The sequence below is a fragment of the Macrobrachium nipponense genome, chromosome 32 (assembly GCF_015104395.2).
Source record: "Macrobrachium nipponense isolate FS-2020 chromosome 32, ASM1510439v2, whole genome shotgun sequence".
Classification (NCBI taxonomy): domain Eukaryota; kingdom Metazoa; phylum Arthropoda; class Malacostraca; order Decapoda; family Palaemonidae; genus Macrobrachium; species Macrobrachium nipponense.
This window is the reverse complement of record NC_061094.1, coordinates 18,934,756-18,952,110: the sequence shown is the minus strand read 5'-3', so window position 1 is coordinate 18,952,110 and position 17,355 is coordinate 18,934,756. Positions and strand designations below refer to the sequence as shown.

The window sequence follows — 17,355 nt, the reverse complement described above, 5'->3', positions numbered from 1 at the left end:
GCTTAGGTCAAGTTTAAAGTTAAGAAAAGGGATTTTGACGTAAGGAAAAATCTATTTCTGGGCGATTGGCTCGTGTCGCCAGCGAAATATCCTTTAATCTATTATTTCTAGGGTAAATGTACTAACACATACCAGAGAATAAATAAAATAAAGAAAAGGTCAGTACAACTGACTCGCTCACCCTCCAAGAGGGTGTCGGTATGAACACTATGGCGAGTGAGACCACTACCACGAACCGCTTGCCAATAGAAATCTCCCACTACAAAATCCCCACAAGAGGGGAGCCGACCCACAGAGTGGGCAGCAACTACTACTACTCCATCCCATGCTGCCGACTGCTGCGCCTCTGGTGGCCATCCTGAAGTTAGCAGACAATCTTGAGCGATGGGATGGGTAGGGCGGGATTTCGCTGGCGACACGAGCCAATCGCCCAGAAATAGATTTTTCCTTACGTCAAATCCCTTTTCTGGCTCAGCTCGTGTCGCTGCGCGAAATCGTACCAGAGAAATAGCACAAGATTGTAAAGAAAAATCAAATAAACAAAAAGGGGTCTCAAATAAAAGATAACATAAAATGAAGGAATATAATTGCTAATAAATATACATATACACAATGATACAAACAGAAATATTACTTAAATTAAACTTAATGCTAATAATATTTCTTAAAAATAACTTAAAATTTTACATATATACAGGGCTTACATGGAATATATGTTGAAATCAGTATCTGTGTATAGATATGTACAAAGAACTCAAAGCAATTATAACAATAACTTGAACAGAACAAACTTCAATAATAATAATATAGGAAGGGAATGTATATGACTTAATATACAAAACCCGTAACCATTGTAAATAAGATGTGTCCCCTAGCATAAAAATAAGGGGATCACATCAAAGAGATCAATATATACAATCAATTGTGAGTGACCCTAGCAAAAAAATAAGGGACACCCACTATATCATCATAAGAGCAGCTAAGACTCAAGGTAAACGTAGATGAACATGACAGGTATAGACGAACTGTTGGGTGAGACAGGTAGAAAGGAGGACTGGATCTTCTACTAAAGATTAAGCAGAGTCGGGGGAAACTATGTTACCCGCCGCAACTGCTGAAAATTTCAGAGCTTCCAAGGACTTTAAGTAATGACGCTTAAATACTGTCGGCGATTTCCATCCAGTATATTTTTTCAACTCATCGAAATTCATATGTTGGAAATAGTTAATTGAGGTGGCTACTGCCCTGACATCATGTGCTTTTGGGAAAGAGTCAGGATTGGCTTGCTTAATAAAGTACAGGATCTGCTGCCTGATGCCTTTAATAGATAAAGTACCACCTTTTTCTCTCTTAAAGAGAGGACCCGATGAGGATGAGGAGGTCCTGGACAGAAAGGCTCGTAAGGTCGATACTGGGCAAAGAGATATATCTTGTGGAAGGGGTACAACCTTCCATGGTTCCCACCTCATCAAAGGATCTTCATTCTTTGCTATAAAACTACGTTCCGGAGAAAGTAGCACTTCCCCTGTGGGAAGAAATTGAATATGATCCGGATCCCTGGATAATGCCGACAGTTCTGAAATTCTAGCTCCTGAGGCCAAGCTTAATAAAAATAGTTTTTCTTAAGAGCATTATAAATGAACATGTGTCATTATCAGTTTCTGAAGCCAGCTTTAGAACATCATTTAAGAACCATGATACTGACGTAGGCCTTACAGAAGGTCTAAGTCTAGCACAAGCCTTGGGAATAGACGAGAAGTAGGAGTCTGTCAAGTCTATGTTGAAACCAAATTGAAAAATCTTTTTCAAGGCTGACTTGTTTGTCGTAATGGTGCTAGCTGCTAAGCCTTTTTCAAATAAAGATCTGAAAAAGGATATAGCTGAATTGATTGTCATGATTCTAATATCTGATTCTCTCAGGAAGGTTGCTAACTTTTTGACAGCAGCATCATACTGTCTCAAAGTTGAATCTCTTTTATCAGATTCCAAGAAGAGAATATTTTGAGGATCAATATTCGCATCTCTTTAGCTGCAAACTTCATGAATCCATAAAGTTAGGGTTTTGAGAATTCCTGAGGAAGCGAACACAGTCTTCGTTTGCACTGACTGGGAGAGCCTGGGACTGGGAATTCGAAGAGGGCGAAGACCCAGTTCCAGAATTAGAGGGTACCAATTGCTCTTCGGCCAGTCTGGGGCTACTAGAGCCACTTGACCCTTGAATGTCCTGAGTTTGTTCAGTACCTTCAGGAGAAGATTCACTGGAGGGAAGACATAAATCTTCTCCCAGTTGTTCCAGTCTAGGGCCAGGGCGTCCGTGGCATAGGCCAGAGGGTCCAGGTTGGGGGCCACATAACATGGGAGTTTGTGGTTCGCTTGGGATGCGAAGAGATCCACTTGTAGGCCTGGAACTCTCTGAAGAATCCACTGGAACGAACTGCTGTCCAGTGACCATTCCGACTCCAGAGGCACTGATCGGGATAGAGCATCTGCTATGACGTTTCTCACTCCGGCTATATGGGTGGAGGAGAGGTGCCAACTGAACTTGTCCGCCAGGGAGAAGATGGCTACCATGACATGATTTAGATGACGTGATTTGGAGCCTCCCCTGTTTATACAATGGACTACCACTGCGCTGTCTAAGACTAGCTTTATGTGGGAGTTCTTTGGCGGACGTAACCTTTTTAGAGTCAAGAACACTGCCATTGCTTCCAGTACGTTTATGTGGAACTGACGGAACTGAGGTGACCAAGTTCCCTGAACCTTCTTGAACTGAGAATATCCTCCCCAACCGCTTAACGAAGCGTCTGTGTGGATGGTAATCCCCGGAGGAGGAAACTGAAGGGGTACTGATATTGATAAGTTCTTGACTTTTGCCCAAGGGCGTAGACGATTCCGTAGAATCTGAGGGACTGAGGATAATTTGTCCCTGGACCTGACATTTGCTCGTGAGCGCCAGATTCTGGTTAGGTCTTTCAGTTTGGCTTTCATCAAGATGTTTGTCACTGATGCAAACTGGAGTGAACCCAGAATCCTTTCCTGGGTTCTTCTTGACGCAAGTTTGTGACTTAGAAATTGCTTTACTGACTTCGCTATTTCTTTCCTCTTGGTTGATGGAATCGACAGAGTATGGGAGGATAGATTCCATTGAATGCCCAGCCACTGAAAGTTTGACTCTGGAGTGAGTCTTGATTTGGTCCTGTTTATCTTGAAGCCTAGATATTCCAGGAACTGAATTACTTTCAGTGTTGCTTTGTGGCATTCCTCGACTGTTGGAGCCCAGATTAGCCAATCGTCGAGATACGCTACTACCATAATCCCTTGCGATCTTAGTTGTTGAACTACCACTTCCGCCAACTTCGTGAACACCCTGGGTGCTACGTTGAGCCCGAAAGGAACTACCTTGAAAGAGAATGCCTGATCTCCTATCTTGAAGCCCAGATACGGACGGAAGTGCCTTGCAATAGGGATATGATAGCAAGCGTCTGTAAGATCGATAGAGGTGGTGACGGCCCCACGGGGAAGTAAGGTCCGCACCTGCGAGATCGTGAGCATCTTGAACTTGTCGCAGCGAATGGCTAAGTTTAAGCGGGACAAGTCTAAGATTACCCTTCTTTTTTGTGAGCCTTTCTTTGGAACGCTGAACAAGCGCCCTTGAAACTTTAATCTGTTGACTCTCGCTATTGCTCCTTTCTGAAGGAGGTCCTCCGCATACTCCGTCAATTCTTTGGATGGAAGTTGGCGGAAAGGTCTGGGTGGGGGCGGATTCGCCACCCAACTCCAACCCAGGCCTTTTGACACAATGCTTTGTGCCCATTTGCTGAAACTCCACCGGTGGCGGAAGTGAAACAGCCTCCCTCCTACCTGAAAGTCCTCATTGGTGTTGGTAGCCTCCTCATTGGTGTTGGTAGCCTCCGCGGCCTCCATCCCCTGAAGTGTTTTCCTCTATTAAAGGACCCTCCCGATCCTCTCTGACGAAAGGATCGCTTACCTCTGCCTCCCTTACCCGAGCGGTCATACTTCTGAGAAGCCTGGCCCTCGAAGACTTGATTGAAGGCTGGGGAGAGAGCGTAAGAGGTGGAGGGTTGAGGCTGGGGGGAAATGACATAAATAGGCTGCGATTGAGCCTTGGAGGTAGAAGGTTGGGCTGCCTGCACCAACGGGACAGCCGGAACAGGCTGGGCAAAGTGTTGCTGTTTCTTTTGGTAAGGCTGGAAACGTCTGGGTTTCTTCTGAGCCTTACCTCTGACAGCTTGATCTTGGCGTCTCTTGGCCGTAAGACCCCAACGATCTTTAAGGCTTTGGTTAAGCCTCGTAGCCTCTGCCTGGACCTCCTTTACCATCGCATCTGGGAAGAGGTCTGCTCCCCAGATGTTCGATGCAAGCAACTTATTCGGTTCATGCCGAATAGTTGCTTCTTGAAGGACATGCTTCCGACAGTTTGTTCTGGCCGTGGCGAACTCGAACATGTCAGACTGCACCGTTTGAGTCAGTGACTTGGTGATCAGCTTAAAAAGTGGCTCAGAACCATAAGAAATGGTAGCCACCTCGGTCATGGCCATGGTATTGATAGACCTGGCCAACCTAGACTTGGCATCAAATTCTGCCTGAATGAGGCTATCTGGAAGTCTAGGCAGCTTCTCACCAAACTGCTCCATAGCACAGTCTGGTTTGAGTTTGCCCGCAGAAAAAGTGTTGGGCAGGTCTTCCCACAACTCTCCCGGCTTGCTTGAGGGAAAGTAAAAAGGAAGACGTATAGGGTCCGCTTCTTTCAGCTGAGGCAACGAATCCCCCTTCTGGGCTGCTGGAATGGTAACCGTAGCAATCTTTGTCAAGAAAGGAAGCGGAGTACCCTCTTCCATTGTAAAGATTGTGAAAGGACTCTTAAACGGCTGTATTTTCGTGTTTGAACAGTCCATGTCCTCTAAACACCTGAGCCATTCTCTTTGAGCCTGGTCTCGTGAATAGAGGACTGTCTCTTTAGGTACCTTATCGTCTCGTGTCATGGCAGAGGCGGTGAGCCTGGCGTAGCCGATGAACGGAGGTTGAAGATCTTCCGGGTAGAACTCGAAGTCTTCAATCCTTCGAGTTCCACTTCCGGGATAGAAATAAGCCCGTCCTGGAAGGGGGCGTATGACGCTACTCTCCAAGGATTGTTCATACTGAACGGAGGTAGAGAGTCATACGGTGGCAATTGCGCTACCCCTGTGCCGAAGGGTGGGGGAGTAGCTAGCGGAGCTTGGCTCAGTCCGGCGATAATGTTGTCCTGGGAGTTGATCCTATCAGACAACCGGGAGAACATCTGTTCCATACTGGTTTTTAGAGACCCAACCAGATCGCCCATTGTTGCAACAGGCCAGCGTTGGAATCCAAAGCCGGAGCTGCTGCGGAGGTGGACGGGTGGCTCTCTGAACAGGAACCAAAGGCAGTGGAACGGTTGACTCCGCTGGAGTATCTACTCCTAGAGGATTTGGAGCCGGACCCGGAAGCTTTAGACCTCTCTGCTCCGGGGTTTTTAGCCGGAGACTTACGAGATGATGATGACGCCGACGCCGTCTTTTTAGACGACGACGACGTCTTAGTCAAGGTTTTAACTGCTTGTCCTTTGACCTTAGGTCTAACGGAAGCATCAGGAGAAGTATAAAGTTCGGCACCTGTAAAGCCTTGGAAGGAAGCTGGAGAGTTTGCAGGAGTAGAAGATCCAGTGGCACCCAAGGGCAGCCCTTGGGCGTCCAACGTACTCACCTCGACCAACAGGTCGTCCACACCTGCCATCGGTTCAATGTTTAAATCTAACGTCGCGACTTCCGAGGAGATGTCCTGGCCTGGATCAGTCAACGAGGCAGCGAGCTGTTGTTGGATGAACGCAATAGTCGGGGCCGCCTCTGCTGGGTCGACGTAGCCCGTTGACTTGCCGCCGGGGAAGATCAGGACCGCCAACCTCTTCTCGAGAATGTAGGGCATACCCTTGGCGGCGTTCTTCCCAAAACCGCCGACCCAGGCCCGCAGGGTTGCCAGTGCGGTGTCCCTCACAGCCGGAGCCTGGAAGAGAGGGTATTTATTAGTTTTTAAGATTAAACTTAAAACTAAAACTAAATTAAAAGCTTAACTTAAAATTATAGGGGATGCGAAATCCCCTGTAAAATTATCTTAAGTTTAAGAAAGATTAGAATTTTTAAAACTTAAGAACTATAACTAAGTAGGGACTGGCTAACGGAGTTGGAAATACTTACCCCGTCTAAGAGCTGGCTCACCAGATCATAGCAGATGGTGCAGGTCTCGTGATACCAGACTTGGAGGTCCCCGTGCGGAGTCGCGCATGGAGCATGGGACCGGCAAACTTCATGTCCACAGGGGTCTTGAAGCATGGCGGTGCATCCCGGATGCTCACAGTTGGTGGTCTGTAAGTGAAAAGACACATGAGCATCTTAAAAGGTATCACTTACAGGCTAAAGGTTAAAAGAACTCCGCTGCATGCCGGAGCTCGGAAAAAAATTTGGGCATAACCCCTCCCTTACCGCCTGAATAGGCTATAACCCCGGAGAGATCCGGTGTGGCAGGCAAGGGAGGGGGATGGTTTAAGGTAGCTTAAGATAAACTTACTTAGTTTAACAAAACTAATTCTTAAACCTCTAAATATCGAACGTACCGGACTAAGTCCAGTGCGTGGCGGAGCGTGTCGCGACCTCAGCGCGACGGAGTGGTTAGTAGAGACCAACTGTATGCCGCAGTCCACCCCGCGGGGTGAACTAGCACCTTTCCACTTGGATGCCGGAGCTCCGGTAGAAAAGGAGCCCCAGTAAGGTGGGAAAGGGCGAGAGGGCAAACAGACTCGCGCTAGCAACGGAGCGACGGAGTAGCGACGGAGGGGGGAAAGGCCAGTCCCCCCCCTTTAGCCATCCGGCCGAACCGAGAAGCTGGAGAGGTCGAGTCCAGTCTGGGTCTGTCCCGTCCCCCTACTCCCTCCGCCTGGGGGGAGAGGGAGGCAGGCTCGGGTATGCGGAGCGAGCGTGGGCAGACCAACCCTCCCCCCGACTCTATGGAAGAGCGGGAGGAGGGAAGATGACTGGACAGGCATCTGGCTGCTCCGTGATCACGTAGTGACCACGGAGCGGTAACAACGATACAATGAAACAATAAAGCCTAGAATACACAACCGGCTGATCAGAGAGAAGCTATAGGGAAGCAACCGAACTGAAGAGCGGTAGCACATGGGCCCTATGGGCCATAACCTAGGCTAGGTGAAGCCAGACGCCTTACACTAACATAAACATAATATAAAATAAATAATTCACTAGTAAAGAAAGAAAACAAAATAGTAGGAGAAAAAATCCAGGAGTGTACGACTAACCCGAAAGAAAGTCTACCACTCAAAGCTAGCCGGGGCCGATACTAAGAGCTGTGGCTAGGGTCTGGATAGAAGAAGCCTACGTAAGGTGAAAAGACATGCATGCATGACATAAACCGCGTAGACTGTACCCTTAAAACAAATAGGATAACTAAAAATAGAGCGTAATAAAGTAAGGGAAGGTTCTGGGTATGGAAGACCAAGAACGAACCCGCCACGAGGCAGAACCATGCTGCCATGCTTCCGACCTAGAGCTCGTATTTATACCTAAAAAACGGCAAATACTGACTCAAGGACGGAAAAAACCAAATAGCAATAAACATTGAGTACTTAACTTAGCTGCTGCAATGGCTGCACGCTCCATGATGAGTAAATCCAATAATAAGGGCACAAAAACACAGAGCAAAAAAGGGCACGTGTATACGCTGTGCGCTAACTGAAAAGGATGGCCACCAGAGGCGCAGCAGTCGGCAGCATGGGATGGAGTAGTAGTAGTTGCTGCCCACTCTGTGGGTCGGCTCCCCTCTTGTGGGGATTTTGTAGTGGGAGATTTCTATTGGCAAGCGGTTCGTGGTAGTGGTCTCACTCGCCATAGTGTTCATACCGCCAACCCTCTTGGAGGTGAGCGAGTCAGTTGTACTGACCTTTTATTCTTTATTTTATTTATTCTCTGGTATGTGTTAGTACATTTACCCTAGAAATAATAGATTAAAGGATATTTCGCGCAGCGACACGAGCTGAGCCCAGAAAAGTGTTTTTACAATTAAGTTTGTTTAGTTTCATTTTTGGCGCTTTTTTTTTTGTCTTTGCCTGAAGTTTAGTATGCAACCATCAGAAAATGAAAAAAATATCATTATCATATATAAAAAATATTGGGATATATGACAGCGTGAAAAAAAATTTCACATATAATTGTATACAAATCGCACTGTGAGCAAAGCGGTTAAAGCTAAGGAGTTAACTTTTTTTCGTTGTATTGTACACTAAATTGCAATAATTTTGGTATATAACATATTGTAAAACAATCAAGGCAATACAGAGAAAATATTATCACAAAATGATGCATGAATTCGTAACCCGCGGACGTAAAACAAGCCGTTTTAAAAAATTCACCATAAATCGAAATATTGTGCTAGAGACTTCCCGTTTGTTGCAAAATGAAGGTAATTGATTGAATATTACTAGACTGTAAGTGTTGTAGCTTACAATTATAGTTTTTGACCATTTCGGTCGAGTTAAAGTTGACCGATGGAAGAATTTTTTTCTATTTACCATTATTTATATGAAAATATTTCAAAACTGATCAAAGCTACTACCATGGGTTGTTTTTAGTTGTACTATACATGAAATTGCACACATTTTCATATATAAAACTTTATGTAACAGCTAATTTAAAATGGTGCAAACATTACGATAATCGGACGAAAAAATTTATGATTTTTTCGGACGAGTTACCGCGCGGACGTAAGGAAAAAGTTTATTTCATAAATTCACCATAAATCAAAATATTGTGTTAAAGACTTCCAATTTGTTGCAAAATAAAGGTAAATGATTGAATATTACTAGAATGTAATAGTTTTAGCTACAATTGCGTTTTTTGACCATTTCGGTCGAGTCAAAGTTGATCGAATGTTGAAATTTTGGCACATCATTATTTATATGAAAATATTTCAAAACTGATAAAAGCTACAACCATGGGTTGTTTTAAGTAGTATTCTACATGAAATTGCGCACATTTTCACATATAAAACTTTATGTAACAGCAAATTTAAAATGGTGCAAACACTACGACAATCGAACAAAAAAAAAATTCATGATTTTTTCGGAAGAGTTACCGCGCGGACGTAAGGAAAAAAAAAATTTTTTTTTTTCACAAATTCACCATAAATTGAAATATTGTGCTAGAGACTTCCAATTTGTTGCAAAAAAAAGGTAAATGATTGAATATTACTAGAATGTAAGATTTTTAGCTTACAATTGCGTTTTTTTATCATTTCGGTCGAGTCAAATTTGACCGAAGGTTGATATTTTGGCGCTTTCGTTATTTACATGAAAATATTTCAAAACTGATAAAAGCTACAACCATGGGTTGTTTTTAGTTGTATTCTACATGAAATTGCGCACATTTCCATATATAAAATTTTATGTAACAGCTAATTTAAAATGGTGCAAACATTACGACAATCGGACGAAAAAATTTATGATTTTTTCGGAAGTGTTACCGCATGGACGTAAGGAAAAAGTTTTTTTTCATAAATTCACCATAAATCGAAATATTGTGCAAGAGACTTCCAATTTGTTGCAAAATAAAGGTAAATGATTGAATATTACTAGAATATAAGAGTTTTAGCTTACAACTGCGTTTTTCTACCATTTCGGTAGAGTCAAAGTTGACCAAAGGTTGAAATTTTGCCACTTATCGTTATCTATATGAAACTATTTCATAACTGATAAAAGCTACAACCATGAGTTGTTTTTAGTTGTATTCTACATGAAATTGCACACATTTTCATATATAATACTCCATGTAACGGCTAATGTAAAATGGTGCAAAAATTATGTCAAAGTGACGAAATAATTTCTGAGATGTGTCGCTGATACTTTTTAGTGCAAGAAGAAAGAAATTCGCGCTTGCACGCCTGGGTAACAATTGTAAACAAAACAACGCTTTGATCCATGAGCTCCCAGCATTCCTCAAGGCGCGTGATTCAAAAGTTTTTGCCTAGTAAGCCTATAACTATTTTTCCACGAATTTTTGAAAAAACTTTTTTATATTGACGTACCATACGTCCAATCGGCACCCAACAGACAATTTATATCGACGTTTAATAAGTCTAATCGGTGTTAAAGGGTTAACGGAACTTGTCGAGTGCCATAAAATAGGCAATTTATGGCACCATAATGGGCCAAGTTTCAGTTATTGGTGCCAGTGTTATGGCATCATAACATACCTAACAGAAGCACCATTAACCGAAACGTGGCGCCATAAATCCCTGAATTTTGGTTAATAGTAGTTTTCGCTTATTAGCACCCTGCCGAGAACGGAACCCTCGCCAATAACCATGAATTCCCTGTACTATTTAGGAGGGTAACCCTGTCCTTCTGTGCCTTGAATCCGGAGACTTTAGCTTCGTCCTTCATTAAGTATGTCCAGGAAGGCATCTCTTTCCAGACCAGGCCAGTCTCATCCATATTGAACACCTGTTTTGGGCAGTATCCTTTCTCCAGAAGAATTTTCTTGAAGGTCTCAGGATATTTTGTGGCCCCCTCTTCGTCAGCTGATGTTGCTTCCCATGTAGGGAAACAGACTTTAGGAAGAGCCACTTCTGGAACCGGTGAAACCATCCTCTGCTCACCTGAAAACCTTGGGGAGCTGACAACGGTCCTGGTTGTGGCTCTTCCTCTTCCTCTTAAGGCACAGGTTTATCAAGCCATTGAATTCTAATTCCCCTTCTTTATTACCTTCCTGTGCCTCTAGAGCATCGCCTTCCTCTTCCTCTAAGTTGCTGCCTTCTATAGCAGTTGATAGCGAGCTTCCTCGCATATGATGATGGAGTCAAGGGGTATGTTTTTATGGCAGTCCATGATCCAGTATGCCAGTGCAGATTCCATCCGTACGATTGCTTTATCTCGCACTGATGACACTGCTCTTCCTGTACCAAGTAGGTCATGTTTACACTTTTTCTGATTGCACTTTCTTTATTCATAATGTACCTCACTGTGCTCTAATTCACATTAAAATGGCGACCAACCATGGCGAAACTTTTGACCTCCTTCATCATATTGAGAACTTTCACCTTTTCATTGAGCTTCATGACGACCTTTCTTTTAGGCTCTTTGCCAGAAGCCTTAGAAGGGGCAGGACACTTTTTAGGAGCCATTTTCGACATGATTCAGGGTATTTGCTGATACATAAAACAGAGCTTTGTGATTACATCCGCGTATATCTGTAACTTTCTAAGCAGTAAGGCTGATAAAGGAGAGATGCATGACATCCACAATTCCATCTTTGTGAGACAGGACTCTAACCCTCTTGCACACAGGCTGAAAATATAAGGGTGTAAGGTACACAACTTTTCCCCCGGGCCGAAAAGAAGAAATGCATGGAAAAGTTTTTTGGTAAAATTCGGTATATCTGAACTATAACTGAAATATGCTTCTGGTTAGTGTTATTATGTCGGCAAATGATTGAATTATTTCCTAAAGCAATCAGAACATCTTTACAAGGCTTATAAATAATAAAAACGATGTGATGAAAGTGAAATTTTAAAGAAAAATCATAGATATATTTGGGAAATAATCATGAAAAATATAATAATTAGGTTTGGGTAGCTTGTTTTATACCTAAATTGTGTAGAAATGTTTGATCTTTCATATGGAAGCAATAACTTTTCAATAAAGTGTTTGCTAATAAGCTGTAATTGATTAAAAAATGCTAATCTTTCATGGAGCGCAGTTTCAGATTTACCAACCTACTTGTGTTGACATTTTGTATCGTAGCTAAGTAAGCTAGCAATGTGAGGACTTTGTTCTTCTTAGATTCAATCTGTCAAACCCAATGGCGTCAACTACGTTTTCCACGATTGATGGGTTTTTTCGTGAAATTTTCCCGAAAATAACTTCCATATGACGCGCCCGGTGCGTCATCTGTGCACTTACAGAAAAGAATTCATTGACCTGCTACGTGTCATCAGATCACGAGAGAGTTAAAGAACTCTATCAGTAAAGTTTCCCCCATTATTCGCGGAAAATTCGCATATTCACTGTATTTTTCTACGAGAAATATCCACAAATTCTTGGTTTTATTTATCAATTTCATCATAAAATGCACTTTTTGTGATAAAACTATTAAAAAACCAAGTATAAAAATTTTTAGTCGGTTTTTCTTGAGTTTTAACTAACAAAATAGGCTGTTTTCAATGTTTTATAGGGGTTCCAACTATTTGCGAGTTCTAACTATTCACGGGAGGTCTGGTACACAACCCCCGCGAATACAGGGGATCACTGTATATCTTTTTCATCATAAAAAATGTAGTCACAAAAATATACTTAGTATGTATGCATGAAAATACTGCATACAAGCAGACGAAAACATATGTAGCCTGCTATTCCAATGTCTTACGTATTTTAGATATGTTCTGTGTACTTACAGTATCATCCAAAAACTCTATGTACATACGTACTACAGTCAACCCCCTGTATTCGCATCTTCAAGATTTGAGGGCTCACTTATTCACGGATTTTTCTTTGGATCATATCCACCCATCATTCGCGGGAAATTTGCCTACTGGCGGATTTCGACAATAAATATTCACTAATTAATATATTATGTTATTTTCATGACTAAATACATTTTTATGGTACAAAAAAACTTGATTCCACTAATTTTAACTTTCAAATATGAATAAACATGAGTAAGTTTTATAAGACTCACTCTCTCTCTCTCTCTCCTCTCTCTCTCTTCTCCTCTCGCTCTCTCTCTCTCTTCTCTCTCTCTTGTTTTGGCTAGAAGTGCTAAAAGTTTATGTACTTATGTATACACGTATCTTTCAATGGCACTGCTACATTTTATGGTAAAATATTATTTTACAGGACTAATTTTCAAATAATATTAAATTTAATGAGATTACACAATAACAATAAAATCTCTCTCTCTCTCACTTATGTATGTTTATTTGTAGTTTAGTATGATAAATAAATGGTTTACCTAACAAATAATTTTCAAATATTGATAAAATGAAATAGCAATTCCTAGTCTTCAAGAAAGGAGGGTGTGGGAGTAAATGGCAGTTTGATATTTGTATTGGTGGGAAGGAGTGTTAAGGAGTTATTTTTTCTCTCTCTTCATTATTATTCTCTGACTTAGAAATAATTCATAATTTCACTCTTGATGGTCAAACATATGATGTTGCCAATTCAATGCTGCTGCTCTCTCTCTCTCTCTCTCTCTCTCTCTCTCTCTCTCTCTCTTCTCTCTCTCTCTCTCTCTCTCTCTCTCTCTCTCTGTTATTGGCTTTAAGTACATATAGATTTTCAATGGTAAAATGTTTAAGATGACTGAAATTATATCAATATAATATAATCTCAAAGATTAATACAGTAATAGGTGGTAATTTAGGTATGTTTGAAGTAGGCTGTTATCTGAAGTATACATTTGGTATTTGAACTTTCAAGATAGGCAGTTAAGTTACAAGTATTTTTAGAGGTGGTTCTAAGTATTTGCAGGGCAGTCTGGTATGCATCCCCCACAAATACGGGGGGTCCACTGTATAATAAACGAAACAAAATAAAATGAACAGTATCTGTAGAACATCAATACACAACTTATGCCCAATTGACCCAATCCAGTTCAATGTTCTATCGTTTGTGCGTCTTTTGCGTGCACGGTATGGTATATTACTAAACATTCCCCTTCTCCTAAGGCTTCTGGCAAGAGCCTAAGCATCAAAGGCCCTTACAGTTAATGACAGATGAGGAGAAAATAGACAATTTTTATGTTGAGAGAGGGCAAAATTCTTGGAGAAGTAGCAGGCCACTACCACATGACTGAAAGCACAGTCACCTGCATCGAGGAAAGAGTATGAACAGGGTGAAATACTTGTGGAGGTCATTCTTGGAGAAGAATTTGCCGCCCTCTTTGCTATCCCACCAACGGACCAGGACTTTGAAGAATTTCGTGGTCTGTATAATTTGATCAAGGAAGTCAGGCAGATACAGACAATGGTCAAGGCACTGGTGAAAACCCTATCCAACACCTTCGTGAGAATATACAAGTACCTCTATGTGATGCAGCTTCCCAAAATCCCTGACGAGGCACCTCTTGAAGAAGGTGAAGAGGTACCCTCAGAGGAGATGTAACTCATGTACTTTGCTGTGCAGTCTATATCTTTATCGTCACTCATCAGACTACACAACTAATATCATCACCATTTATAATTAAAATCATCACCAGTAAGTAACGGTCTGATTTAATATCATTATCATTATACAGTAGGGCCTCGATAATCGCGGGGAATAAGGCCCAGAACCCCCCCCAATAAGTAAATACCCGTGTTATCCTGTTAACCCCCCTCAAAAATTGCTTAAAACTGCCTAATTTAATAGTTAACCCAACCACGACCACTATTCCAATGTTTATAACTGCCAATTTTAGTTCAAACACCAAATATGTCTTCAACTATCACCTTAAATTAAATTCAAGACAGTTTCAAAGTTATTTTATAACATATGCCTTAAAAAATATGTAGTATATGTACTACTATACATATGTAGCCTACTAGCCTATGGATTACAGGCGGCCCGCGATTAAAGGCGCAATCACTCAACGGCGAATCGGTTTTACGGCGGTCGTCAAAAATATTCATTAAAAAAAAGGCATTTTAAAAGTATCTTTACGGCACAATTTTCAGTTAACAGCGCCGCTAGCGCCGTTGTCTATCGAGTTCAAACATTTGTAGGAATACCGTTCAGACCATAAAGGTTATGCAAATTATATTAACAAATTTTATGGAGAGTTATTACGTAGGTATTAGGGTAAAATATATGCCTCTGACGCTGTTCTATGCCGAAAATATCGAGTTACATAAGTGCAAATTTAGCTATGGATGTGTTGATTTATAAATGTTCATGCTTTTGTTTAAAATGTGTGTGAAAATGTATTACGTGAAAGGTATTTTTATTTCTGTACAGAAATGGGATACAAAGGCAGCTTTTGAAACTGCCCTCCACGTTATCAAATACGATGTTTTTTCATGTTCTTTCTCGTGAGCCGACGCCTGCCACTCTTCCGAAAATGTCGATTTAAAAAAAAAAGTGCAAATAGCGATCGTGTGTCGATTTTATAAATGTTTATGCTTTTATGTTTAAAATGCGTATGAAAATGTATTACGAATAGGGTGCGTATTTTTATTTCTGTGCAGAAATATGATATAAAGGCAGCTTTTGAAACTGCCCTTCAAGGTTATCGACTCTACGATGTTTTTCAAGTTCGTTCTTGTATGCCGCCGTCTGCCGCTCTTCCGAAAATATAGAGTTAAAAAGAGTGCACATTTAGCGATCGATGTGTCGATTTTTTAAATATTTATGCTTTTATGTTTAAAATGTGTATGAAAATATATTACGTAAAGGTATTTTCATTTTTGTACAGAAATAAGATACAAATTAAGGCAGCCTTTGTAACTACGCTCCACGTTGTCAGGATGTTTTTTCACGTTCGTTCTTGTCTGCCAGTTCCGAAAAATGCATTGTGTTATTTTATTAATTATGCATCTTTTCCATAAATCTTTAAAAAGTTATACATTATTTCACTGTATCCAAGAATATTGTATGTATTCTCATATTATTGTATTTTAAAATAATTCTCATATTATTGTATTTTAAAATACTACGGCAAATATAAGCCCGTATTCCGCGGAGCGGCCAATGTTGTGGTGAAATCAGCTGATGAATACGAGTTGTTTCACCATAACGCAATTCTGAGCGAATACTCTTGCTTCTAGTTAGCATAAACGAATATCTAGATACTTGACTTATATGAGACAAAATTATTTTCCTTATACAGCGTGTTTTTTAGGTGGAAATATTTATTGAAAAATGTCTCGTTGTGAATGTGAACTACTTTTTTATTCGTTAACAGATTACGTTGGCGGCATGTTTATTGCGTAAAAAATTACGTGATTCCGTTCGCAATAATTCTTTAAATCATCGTAATACGAACTACGTTATTTATCTTATATCGGCATGAAACCAACAGTAAAATGTGTTCTTTCAAGCACAGTAGTTTTGATTAAAATGATTTTATCGCCATTTTATCTACAGTTGTGTTTGATGGCATACGTTTACTGCAGTTTTATCCTTGTTGCCGATGTACGATAATAATCATTAGCAGCTTGAACAGTTTTCTCAGCTTCAGTTATACTAGGTTTAAATTTAACAGTATATTTTCCCGATTGATATTTCTATATTGATATCTGAATCTATAGCGAATAAAGTTATTACATTAAGATATCTCAGTTCTATTCTATACATAACGCCATTTATAACAATACGGTAATGTTGTACTGTAGTACGATGATTGAAATACAAGCCAAACAGATGTTCAAGCCAAACAGATCCAGTTCAGTTGTACTTATAAAAAAAAAAAAAAAAGTTTCTCGTTTGGTTGTTCATGGCTATACACGTTCACGCAACGAGTATAACGTTAAAATCATACTTTCATCATTCTCTTTTGCTGTTATTGAACTTAGTAACTAGAAGATGGATAAAGTTAGGCCATTGTAATTTGATCTCTCATAAAATCGGACTATCATAAGACTAATGATCGTAACCTGAACACTACAGCTACCTGTACACTGTATAAACTTTATTATATCTTTACATACTATGACACCCACATGTACTGTACAGTAAATTCTATAGTTACTATACTGCATAAATATAATTTTACTTATTGCGCCGTTGTGGGATTACGGCGCCTTTGACTGGTCTAGAGTTTCGAAAGAAGGTGTGCGGTGGCCGTAGGCTTTAAAATCGCTCAGCGTCGAAAATCGCTTGGCGTCGAAAATCGCGTTGGCGTCGGCGGCCAGGAACGGAACCCCTGCCGCTAACCGAGGCCGCCTGTACAGCTAGAAGCCTACATACACATGTGCTATACTTGTGGGCCTTTTTCCTTTTATAAGGAAAGAGAGGGAGAGAGTTAGGAGAAATATCAAAATTATGTAAATCATAAGGGTAATCACCAACAATCTATGGATAAAGATGGCGATGATTTTGCAGAGCAATCAGATGAATAATAAAGATAATGCTACCAGCACCATGCAGCAAAAACATCTCTTCCCTTCCTCACAACACATGCTATTATATTACACATAATAACCTTCATCTGACCTTTAGGCATCTTTCCCATAAGCATAAATGAATCAGGGCTTTTGGATGCCACATAATTAACTTGTTTATATGAGTACAATTTAAAGAACGCGGTGAACACGACTTCAATAAACAACATAAACCAA

At 40.9% G+C, this 17,355-nt stretch overlaps 2 protein-coding genes across 3 annotated transcripts in view; both read right to left on the bottom strand.

The window, feature by feature from the left end:
* LOC135207129 (ADP-ribosylation factor-related protein 1-like) overlaps window positions 1-11,226 on the bottom strand; it is a 75,447-nt gene extending 64,221 nt beyond the window's left edge. Inside the window, exon 1 of the mRNA XM_064238721.1 lies at window positions 11,098-11,226. Within this exon, the coding sequence (XP_064094791.1) occupies window positions 11,098-11,226 (129 nt within the window). The remainder of the gene's footprint in view (window positions 1-11,097) is intronic.
* The window catches only part of LOC135207252 (ADP-ribosylation factor-related protein 1-like), a 140,838-nt gene that overhangs the window by 66,983 nt on the left and 56,500 nt on the right, over window positions 1-17,355 (bottom strand). The window lies entirely within an intron of this gene.